Raw genomic sequence first — 11045 nt, 5'->3', positions numbered from 1 at the left:
CTATTAAGTATTCCGAAAGATTGACAATGAACACCACAAATACTTTGCATTTTTAATATACGGTTTTGTAAAAATAAAACCAAAGAATTTAACATTTTGGTCTGATATGAATGTGAATATAGCATTAAAATCATTAAAAACAGACACACAACAACAAAATAGGGGACAAAGCCTCAAAATGATTCAAAAAGCTTCAAGTGGTGAGCATTTTTTTGTTAAAATTGACATTTATCATCCAATTTCAATGATGTTTTTTTATTAAGTGACATAAAGATGAGGTACAGAACAATAAGCTGATCCAGGAGAAACACAGAGAATTAAGGGACAAAGACCATTAGACTGGACAAACATGACAGAGGACTGTACCAGATCCATACAGTCTAAAGCAGAGGTCTTCAACAGGAGGTCCCAGGGGGTCCGTAGAGGTACTGCAGGGGGGTCGCGAAATTTGTGGTTGAAAAGACACTTTTATGTATTTTTTTTATTTAAAAATTTTCCCCCCAGATAATTAAATGTCTTTACATACACATTACCATGAATCCAACATGGGGCAATTTGGGGAATGTTGACAAAATTCTGAAAAGGTTGACCCTGCGGTCATCGTTTTCTAAAACTAGAGAAAACCAGAAAAGTAGGACCATTTGCTGCAAGTTTGGGGCAAAATTAAATTTCGAGAAACATGAATAGGAGTCATGGTTTTACAAACACAGGTAAACATTTCTATATTCATCAAGTTTATGTCCATGCCTGAATGGCCGTGCTTGTACGGTGTGCCTCATATGTTCATCTATCTGTACGTGTGTGTGTGTATGTGTGCCTGTGTGTTTCAGCCTAGCTGTCTTTCTTGCTCTCCTGCACTCCATAGCTGGAACCAGTTTTCTTCACCTCTGTCACACTGATCAACCTGTTCACAGATACTGTGGCTAGAGAGAGCGAGAAAGAGAGAGAGGGGGGGGGGGGGGGCATGAGTGTAGTCTCAGGGGTGAGTGTTTGTTATTGTAAAGAAAAGTGGTTTGCTTACCAACAAACAGTAAGAGTAACAGGCCCAGGATGTGAAGCAGGCTGCCACTGGCCATCACACCAAACACCAATCGGATGAGAGGAGAAAGCAGAAGCCCCGCCCAAAACAGGAAGTTGAGGAGTGACCAAGGGCGTCTGGGCAGAACAACAGGGCTGCCGGGGAAAGTTCCTGTGGTGAAGTACCCGTCCTGTAAGGCGTCCTGCAGACAGAGACAGACTCATGTGTCATCACTACCAACCTCAATGTGGACCAGAAATAGAATGAGCAAAACATACACCGCCCAGAATCATGATGTCATCTTCCTCTCACCTTCTCTTGGTAGAGTCCATGCAGCCATTCAGCACACGCTTTCTCATCTTCAGGTATCTGCTCAACTGGAAAACGCCTACACACACGCACACACCACACACACACACACATACACACAGAGATGTAATAATGAATGTCATAATAAAATGCTTTTGTAAATGGTTTTGTTACGAACCTCATCTTCATATCAGCTTTGTATTTGTGTCCTTTAACGATGTCCAGCAGAGTGGGAACCTGTCTGTCTCTGAAGTTCAGTGTCACATCATACACTGCTGATACTGCAGAGAGAGACACACCTGTCAATTTACCCCGGTGTGTGTCTGTGTGTCTGTGTGTGTGTGTGCATGTGTGTACCTTTGCCTCTCAGACAGTTCAGTGTGGTTGTGAATCCTTTGGTTCTGGGCAGCAGATGATACTTCAGCCTGGGAAGCCCTTTACTGGAGGATTAATAATATGATTGTTATCATTAATAGTAGCAGTAGCAGTACTTATAGTAGTAATTTGTACCTGTCTGCCACTTCCATAGAGATTTTATGTTTCTTCTCAGTGAATCTGGTGCCTTCACAGTACAACAACACCTGGACACACAAACACACACACACGCACACACACACACACACACACACACACACACACACACACACAGGTAAATGGATAGGTATTTGGGGCGTTCATGTAGAGTAGAATCCATCTCGCTCTGACTGACCCACATGTTTTGAGGATAGTCTCTGAGGCGTCGGAGCCCGTTAGTGACGGCATCTCTGTCTGCCTCCCACTTCCTCCTACAGAAAACCACTTCCAGGAAGTACCAAGTCCAGCCAATCACAGGCACCTTCAGCAGCTCGTGCTTTGCCAGCACCTTGGAACTCTGATGATGGAGAGAGAACAGGGAGCATTAAAGTTTGGTGGTGTTTCTTTACTTTCTCCTCTCTTCTCTCAGTCTCCCTCTATGTCTCTCTCTCTCCCGCTCCTCTCTCTCTCCGTCTCTCACCCCAAGCACTCCGCAGCGCTCGGCCATCGTCCAGCCGCACAGGAAGTCAATCTCGTAGTTGTGGTTGAGGATGATGATGGCGTGCTCTTTACCCAACCTGTCCATGTCAGACTTGTCGTCTACAAACATTGTGCACTCAGTGCCCGACCACCACTCCAAAAACATGACCACCTCTGTGAGAGAGAGAGAGAGAGAGAGAGAGAGAGAGGGAGAGAGAGGAGAGAGTGTGTGTTTGGATTCTCTTTACACGTTTCCCTTATGTAGAACACACACACACACAAACACACTTACGGCTCCACAGTGAGTAGGCTAGGCGCGTGTTGATGCGTCGGTAAAGCTGCTTGTTAATTGGCCAGAGCAGACATGTGACCAGCTGGATGAGGTTGATGATGAAACCGCTGGTCACAAACACAAAACCAAGCAGCAGCTGGACCACAAAGGAGTCCTTCAAGCCCATGGTCTGATCTCACACACACACACACACACTAACACACGCACACACAGTCACTCGCTTAGAAGAAACACATTGATATTCACACACATATATATATATATATATTTATATACACAGTATATTCTATTATTAAATACTATTTTATTCTATCTTATCTTTTAGGCGAGGATTCGGAGGAAGGTTGATAGTTCAAATCCCTGGATAACATAAAGAGCATTGATCCACTCCTTCCCCTCACTCATTGAAGTTTAGCAGCTTAAAGAACAAAAATCTGCCATCTTCTTTGCCACTATTCAAACTATTGTATAAACTATATTCCAACGCCACATGAAGAATAAATCACATCATGAAAACATACAAACATACAAACTACATGATTGGAAAGAGAAATCACACTCACCTCAGCCAATCAGCTCAGCCTCCAGCTTGTGACAGCAGCAGTCTTTATTATTATTACTATTATAACTACAAGTGGTAAGAATGAAATCAACTTTACAGTGACAGACGTTGGTGTGACTCAGACATTTGGACGCACAGAGGGAGAGTCGACTCTAGACTTTGCCACGTATGAACGTATGAATGTTCTCTGCAAACCCGGTGACCTTTGGAACGTCGCCTAAAACACACACACACACACACACACACACACACACACACAGAGTAAAGGGGAGTGTCTTCACAGTCACCTGAGATTTCTGCTAGATTAGAGGCCATCTGACCTGGATTCACGATCTAATGAAGATTAAGATGAAGATGAAGATGTCCTGTATGTGCAACCATTTGAATCTATTGAGGATTAAGAGACAACAGTGAATAAAAACTACTACCATTTCTTAAGTCTTAATCGCTCTTTATTGCATTAGAACATACATTTCTCATATATATCTATATATATATTTTATAAATGTGAATTTGTACACTACAATCTTTTATTGTAACATGTTAGAAAATACTCGTAACGCTCCAAAAACATAGCACTAAAAACAGTCACCAAACAATGATTATTACATTTCCTCGTTTTGTTTTATGTTTTTGTTTTGGCCACCAAGAACAGAGAAACAAGATGGCGCGGATGAAGGTGTGGCTCAGGAGGAGAGGAGAGGACCACAGGCAGAGACACACGGGTTCACTTTAGCTGTTTTCAGAGGCGGCCATGTTGTAACCACATGAACGGGCGACGGGGGAGGAGGGGATCTATCACAACAACAGATACAGAGGATGAGACAAGAGCAGGGGACAAAGGGAAGCTGGGGTACAGTCTTACCTTCTAACACACACACACACACACACACCGACACACAGCGAGGCTAACGTTCAAAACCAGAAATACAGACGTAAAGACTGCGGCACGGCAGGGGGTCCAGGACTCAGCTGGTTATGGCTATTCATGTACGGAGGAGGAGGAAGAGAGGGATGAAGACCAAGAAAGGACGAGAAAAACTGAGACATTTTCGATCGCGTCCCTCTCTCAACTCGTCCTCTCTACCTTTAACTGAGAAGAGCGAGCGTTGGTACGCTGCGTGACTTCACCCAATGATTGTCGTCTTGTACGCACTTGGTAAGCTGTCCATCAGACCAGATGACAAATAGCGTTGGACGGGGCCTTGGGGACGAGTCAAAGACTTTTACATGTCTGAATAAATCGATTGATCTAGCTGTGATCAATTTGTGCTGATTTAAAAATCGGGTAATGAAGCAAATCTGTCCTTAATTGCAGGATCATCAAAACTTCAAAGCTTTGATGGGAGGCGAGTGTGCTTGATCCATTTATCCCATAACCAGGGATACAGACACAGATGATGATAAATGGGAGATAACAGTGCACACTTTCCCTTAGCCTTCTCTCTCTCTCTTCTCCAACCCTCTCAGGAGGAATCTATCCTGCATGCATCAGGCTGAACATGATTTTCTGCTCATCAAATCTGTAGTGCTTCACCAGATTCAATGTAAAGATGACATCATGCTGTGGCGATAGGACAGACTGTAAACAAACAAACTAAGCCTTTAAGTTCAATTGGAACAGATCTCATACCAACTCGGTTCAGGTTTCTTGGTCTCCCTCTCCCATCTTTGCTTTCATTTCATCAGGGCACCGATCGATTTTTCCACGCACTCTGACACACATAATGTAAAACCCTGTGACCATAAAGAATGTTTATATACATGTACACACACTCTTTCACGCAGAGAACAATCCATTGCATACACACACACACACACACACAGGTAAAACAGGTAGACACATTTGGACCCGAAACGCTGACTGGTTTGTTAACAGGAAGCAGAGGTTTGGCTGGAACACCTGCTGAAAGCTGATTGGCCGAGTGTGTTACTGATATGGCGATCAGTGCTACAGAGGCACAATAGAAACATCACTACGCTTTGTTCGTTATCTCCTCATTGGACCAAAACGTGTTTCAGGTGATCATTTTCTGTCTTGTTTCAGACGGGACATGAAGCACAAAGTTGTGCCGACATTTCATGTGGTTTCTGGTTTCTGTGCAGAGTTACGGTGTCGCTCCTTCCCCCCTCTTCCTCCCTCTCCTCCTCTCCCTCGGTGAGCGGTTATTTGTGGTTGTGAGGTGAATTCCTAAGGCAGTATCACAGTACAGTCCATAGAGAAACAACAGCAGTACAGAATTACACCGGCCTGCCCAGAACCTTACACCTGTGGTCCAGGTGAGACACTGAACTCATCTGGAACAACTTCACCTCAGCCTCCACTCATTGGGCCTTGAATCCAGAATTTTGATTTTGTTAAAAGCTTTCTGAGCATTCAAAGGAGGAAACAAAAGAAGAACCAAGGCCCCGTTAACCTGGATACGTTATCAGAATGTGGAAATGTCTGTGTGTGGTTGTGTGGTTGTGTTGCACTCTGAAGCACTGTTTCATTTTTACAGTCGTAGTTTATTTTTATGATCTTTATTTATCTTCATTGAATCTTTTGAACAAGAGAAGGACTGCACTTTCAATTTAGTTGTACATGTACAATAACAATAAAGATATTCTATTCTATAGAATGTGTGCAGGTTCTGCTCACCCTACAGTACATACCATAATATACTGTAAGTACTTTATGGGACTTGGACAGTTACTGCCCACGCAAAAACATTATCAACTGGCCTGTTTTAGAAATGAATGATGATCAGATCAGATTAGAGTTGCAAGCTCTTTAAAAGCTGTAGATTCTGGAGACACCTTTTCTAAAATCCCTTTTCCTGTTGTGTCCTGCTAGCTCCTGGGCTAAGGCACATGCCATATGTTTGCGACGTCATTGGTTTGAAACCAGCTCATAACCACTGTCGCACGCCAACATGCTTTCCTCTGTAATAAAATAATTTCCACATTAAAAATCAATAAAGTTAATCTGATCTAAGGTGTTATTTGCTGCTTATACACCTAAAAGGTTCTGACTCTTAACTCTTCATTCTGTGGATGAATTCAGATCAGAATCCGGTTGCCAGAAACCACTTCCTATTTCTGGTTGACCGATTCAAATCAAAGTCCTCACACCAAAACAGAATAGTCAAGAACTTATTCTGACTTCTGAATATCTCCATATGTTCAGATGTTGTTGTTGTTGTTGGAGGTGAGAAGCTAACAGATGCACCAGAGGAGTTGTGGTCTTGGTTGTGTTTGGAGCAGTTTGGCTGCGTGTGGAGGCCTCCAGTGGTTTCAGTGGCACAACTCTCAGACATAAGGTTCTGGGCCGGTCCGTGGGCCGGTTCTGACACCCAGGAAACAGATTTCTGATCGGGTCTAGTGTTGAGCTCGGTATTCTCAGGTTAAAGGTGTAAATTTGGGTGTTTGTTGTACTTTCACTCCCTTTGAGGAGCGTGTGTGTGTGGTACATGTGTGAGTACCATGCAGCTCATCTACACTGAGCCGTCCTCGCTGCCTGAGGACCTTGTTTACTGTAAACTGTGAACAGTGTGTCAATGATGCTAAACACTCTCGATCCCCCTCTAGAGGCTCTTTGACACTTTCAAGCAGCAGGAGACCCGAATACATTTGGTCAGAACCTGTGTTTGAGTCATCCTGACATTATTGGTGCTAACCTGAGAGTAACGAGCTGAAGGTCAAACCAGCTCAGGCGGCTTGCGTGGCTCATTTTTCTTTAAGTTGAGTTTGGATGAGAGAGTTTCCACTACACTATGACTATCAGACAGTTACTTATTACGAACGGATGGCAGCATGTGGAGCCGCCGGAGCCGCCGAAACCTGAGTGCCAGAACCAGACCACGAGTCTCTGGTTTGTGTGACGTTGTCATGTTTGTGTTGTATTGTACAGTAGCATCAACACGATGGTCCAACAGACAGATCAGAGAGAAGATATCATACAGATGGTCCGATACAGTTATAGTACAACATCTATACATCAACTATACATTGTGCGTTTTTTTTCTCCTTTGTTATATTTTCAAGGGGTCTCAGGGATTAGACTTGGTCACCATTACATCACTGCTGAGGGGAAAGGAAGGAGGGGGGGGCAGGGGGGGTCAGAGCCATAGATAGACCGTGTTAGCTCGTGTTAGCGCGGCCATTCTGCTAATCGCTGATGAACTGGTGTGAAGGAGAACATCAGCACGGGAGCAATACAGAAGCAAAGTGAGGTCCAGCTTTGTCGCATAAAATTTAATCCAATCCCTTTTCTCAAACTATGGTGTAATGTTTTGCCCCTGGCTGCTATGACAACCTTTTAACTTCAGCAACTACTTAAAAGAACCTTGTGGTGGTTCTGACCACTAGGGAGCAGCAGTGTTTTTTTACTAGCACAAACAGGTACACAGACAAGCTAACGCTAACATGAGCATGCTAACATAAGCGTTATAGAACTTACTGTTCAACAGTAAAGTGTGGCTTTACAAAATGATTAATCTACACTGTCAGGAAGTTTACTCTTTGAGTATTCAAATGCTTACGTTGGTACAATGAACTTGAAAATATCTCAAAGAATAAAGATTGTGTAGCCTCAGTACTAGGCAACAAGCTACATGTTTAAATATGTAGTACTAGCTAGCAAGCACAACTATGTATCTACTATACACAATGCTATCTAACTAGCAGAAAGTGGAGCTTTAGCTTCAGCTTAAAACCGGAGAATCCTCAAAGCCTTAAACTGGTGTCAGGGTCGACCTACGACTAAACATTCTCCAAATTTGTAATTTAAGTTTTAAGTATTTAGACCCAGAACACACGGTCAGTCTGGCTCATCCTGCCTATCAAAGTTATTGATAAAACCAGCGTTAACCTCCAAGACCGAACACGTCCAATCAAATACATGAAAGAGGCGCCAATAGTAATTTCTTGCAATTCCATACATCAACACCTGGTGCCATAAAGGCAGAATCAGAAAAGGAAAAGGCTGGACAGATGTAAACAGGAAATTGGTTCAGCGCGTTTGTTAGACCTTACAGATAAACGCAGCGTGTGTTGGTGAGTAAACAAAGCTGCGTTTACACTCAAACTCAAGTGATTATGTGACTGTAAATCCATTGAGACGGGCATGTAAACTTACTCACATTTTTGCTGTAATGGCAGTACTGACAGGATCAGTGTGTGAACCGTCAGTGTGTAATACTGCTAGGAACTGGAGCTTCACTTCACTTCTTTATTCCCGCCACTCGCTCACAGGCCGAAGAAGAGCAGCTAGTAAGTCTGCTCTGTGTTCACTCTCTCAAAAACAACATTACTCCTGTCCAAACATGGACAGTGTTGTGCAATGGAGTTGCATCAGAACAGACTTGTTCTGCAGGTTTCGCTCCTCCAAGGCAGACCTGCACAACTCCGCCCTCCGCTGACGTACCTGCTAAAGACGAGGCAGCGTCTTCCACCTCAAAGCTCAAACCGGCTTAACTCTCTTTCTACTTATGGCTCTGGTTACAAAAAGAGGACTTAGGACCAAAGGGGAGCGTGGGAGTTTCAGGACACCGGGGGGGTCAAGGGGTCACTATACTAAAGGACTTAAGGAGTCTGGACAAGAAGGTGTTGAAGTTGGTAAATGACAGTCAAGGTTTACAGTGATGAGTTTTTACCGAGATACACGATTTGAGAGAGTTATGGGTGAAGAGCACAAGGTTAGTATGAAGTCTTATGAGGTGTTAATGTTAGGATATGACTGTGGCCTCCGTTACTATGGCCGGGTCCTCTATGTCGGCTTTACTCTGGACCATCCTCAGCTCCAGCTGGGGCGGACTGGGCCTCCTACCAGGACCGGCTAACCCTGAGAGAGAGAGAGAGTGAGAGCGAGAGCGAGAGCGAGAGCGAGAGCAGAGCCGAGAGCGAGAGAGAGAGAGTTAAACAGTTTGAGAGTTTCTGCTTTAAGTCTCTCTTCCCTCTTCATGTCCTTGGTCTCCTTCTCTTACCGTGAGCATAGGAGATGGTCCTTTGGATCACATGGTGCATCACTGAAAAGGTCTTCTCACAGGCCATCTGAGAGATGAATAAAGTCTTCATTAGACCCTCCGCTCCTTCTTTGTGGTTCTGCATGTGTGTGTGTGTGTGTGTACGCCTCCATACCTTTAGGTCATTAGGGTAGTGGTGCGTCCATGCTAGCAGCATAGCAGCAAACAAATCTCCAGTTCCGACGAAGACGGCGTCCACCTTGGGAACTTCTATTCGAACTCTCTGCGTCGTCCTGCTGCCGTCTGGACGAACTGAACAGCAACACAAACGCACATCGGGTTAAATATGTTTCCTTCATCTGATTTTTGCAGGATAATCATGACTCGACACACGTAACTTCCCACTCGAGCCCTCAATCAACACAGATACACAAGCAAGCATCAGACATGCAGACACACACCGCTGCGCTGGCTTCCCAACGAGACAAGGAAGCGGTCTCCCAGTCTGGACGGCAGGTCAGAGGAGGTGATGACCACCGTGTCTGGGCCCATAGCATGAAGGAGGTCCATCACCTGCACACAGAGACAGAGTGAGTAACCATGACGACCACACAGAGAGCTGCCTGCTCCAAACACAGCCAGAGCTTCATGTGTAACTGAGAAAGTGAGGTAGGAAAGGAAACGAGAGAGAGGAACGAGAAGAGAAGGTGAGAGGTCATTCACCTCTACGGCGTCTTTCTCCGTGCTGATGTTCTTCCCCGTCAATAATCTAAAATGGAAACGAATAAACGTCATCAGCAGTTCAAAAACAGTGAAAAGGATCAAAACAGGAGGAAGAAAGAGAGAAAGAGATGAGCTGAACATGGGAAACATCTTCAATCCTTAAGCTGTTTTCATTTGTAGCGATTTCATTTCTAGAATTTGATGACATCAAACAAAATCAAACGGGTGAATGCAGAACGGATTGGAACTTGACTGTGGCCCTGCAGGTGCACAGACACGCCGCTCGGTGGCGCTACAAGGTGACAGTGAGGCTGTTTAGAGCTGCAGTAGACACAGACTGACGGTTTGATTCTCATTTCATTGATTTTTCTTAAAGTTTGCCACTTAATCAGGGTAAACTTAAGTCATAATCTATTTAAATAATACACTAACACTCGCTCAGTAACAAACTCACACACATGATTTTAAAGAAATGAAAAATAAGAACGACAGAGAATAAGAACATGAAACTACTCACTCAGCCTCAAACTGGTTAGGAGTGATGATGTCAGCAACCGGGACCACCTTGTTCTTATAAACCGGGTAAAGGTTCTGAGGAACGTACTGAGGTTACACACACACACACACACAAACACACAGGAGGCGTGATTAATTATGCTTTCATTTTGTATTTGTTTTCATGGTTTTAATTTATTTTCAAACGTCAATCTGCTAACAGGATCCGAGTGTCGACCCTGAACACTGTGTGTGTGTGTGTCTGTGTGTGTGTGTGTGTGTGTGTGTGTGTGTGAGTCACTCTGTATGTGGCGTTGTGTCAGATCATAAAAATCCATCTGTTACTGGGAAATCAGCACCGTAACGCCCTCTACAGAACACACACACACACACACACACACACACACACAAACACACACACCCTCCTACGCACAATATAGGCACAACGATCCTACACCATTAAAAAGACAACAAACATAAATCTAAAAACAGCAAAGACACAAACAGCGACACAGCAGACACACACACACACACACACACACACAGCTGTCAGTATCCTCACCATAGATCCATGATCTCCCAGCACAGGGTCACACACTGAAACGACAAACACAACAAACCGTCACATTCCACACACACACACATGCCGTGGTCATAATGTGACGTGAATCAGCCGAGCGTTTCTTCCCAGGCGGAGCAGAGTCACGA

General features: G+C 44.2%; 2 protein-coding genes across 3 annotated transcripts in view; both read right to left on the bottom strand.

The window, feature by feature from the left end:
- Nucleotides 1-44: 44 nt before the first annotated feature.
- LOC143015422 (1-acyl-sn-glycerol-3-phosphate acyltransferase gamma-like) lies at nt 45-3384 on the bottom strand. 2 transcript variants are annotated; one of them, XR_012965427.1, is made up of 11 exons: nt 3176-3384; nt 2613-2806; nt 2322-2494; nt 2037-2198; nt 1838-1908; nt 1685-1767; nt 1506-1608; nt 1331-1406; nt 1022-1220; nt 703-923; nt 45-591 (listed from the first exon to the last, which is right to left on the bottom strand). XR_012965427.1 is itself a non-coding variant. In XM_076169395.1 (10 exons), the coding sequence occupies exons 2-10, from the start codon at nt 2776-2778 to the stop codon at nt 832-834; spliced, it is 1125 nt and encodes a 374-aa protein (XP_076025510.1). In that variant the 5' UTR covers nt 2779-2806; nt 3176-3384; the 3' UTR covers nt 45-831. The 2 variants fall into 2 exon arrangements, 1 of the variants encoding a protein (XP_076025510.1); XM_076169395.1 differs by having other exon boundaries at nt 45-923.
- Nucleotides 3385-7192: 3808 nt separating this feature from the next.
- Nucleotides 7193-11045, bottom strand: part of pdxkb (pyridoxal (pyridoxine, vitamin B6) kinase b) — a 10904-nt gene continuing 7051 nt past the window's right edge. The window contains exons 5-11 of the mRNA XM_076169396.1: nt 10900-10934; nt 10360-10445; nt 9843-9888; nt 9581-9692; nt 9295-9431; nt 9141-9207; nt 7193-8998 (exon numbers count right to left, since the gene is read on the bottom strand). Coding sequence (XP_076025511.1) covers nt 8883-8998; nt 9141-9207; nt 9295-9431; nt 9581-9692; nt 9843-9888; nt 10360-10445; nt 10900-10934 — 599 coding nt within the window. The 3' untranslated portion in view covers nt 7193-8882. The remainder of the gene's footprint in view (nt 8999-9140; nt 9208-9294; nt 9432-9580; nt 9693-9842; nt 9889-10359; nt 10446-10899; nt 10935-11045) is intronic.

The sequence above is a fragment of the Genypterus blacodes genome, unplaced genomic scaffold, assembly GCF_046128005.1.
Source record: "Genypterus blacodes isolate CSIRO-AG114 ecotype Tasmania unplaced genomic scaffold, CSIRO-AGI_Gbla_v1 ptg000201l_1, whole genome shotgun sequence".
In the NCBI taxonomy this organism is placed as follows: domain Eukaryota; kingdom Metazoa; phylum Chordata; class Actinopteri; order Ophidiiformes; family Ophidiidae; genus Genypterus; species Genypterus blacodes.
The sequence above is the reverse complement of the archived record's forward strand: the minus strand, read 5'-3'. Positions and strand labels throughout refer to the sequence as shown.

Excerpts from the sequence above, each read along its gene's own strand:
- LOC143015422 (XM_076169395.1), bottom strand. The coding sequence starts at position 2,778 with ATGGGCTTGAAGGACTCCTTTGTGGTCCAGCTGCTGCTTGGTTTTGTG. Across the intron at positions 1,609-1,684 it reads GAACTGTCTGAGAGGCAAAG|TATCAGCAGTGTATGATGTG; the intron begins GTACACACATGC and ends CTCTCTCTGCAG. Across the intron at positions 1,221-1,330 it reads ATGGACTCTACCAAGAGAAG|GACGCCTTACAGGACGGGTA; the intron begins GTGAGAGGAAGA and ends CTCTGTCTGCAG.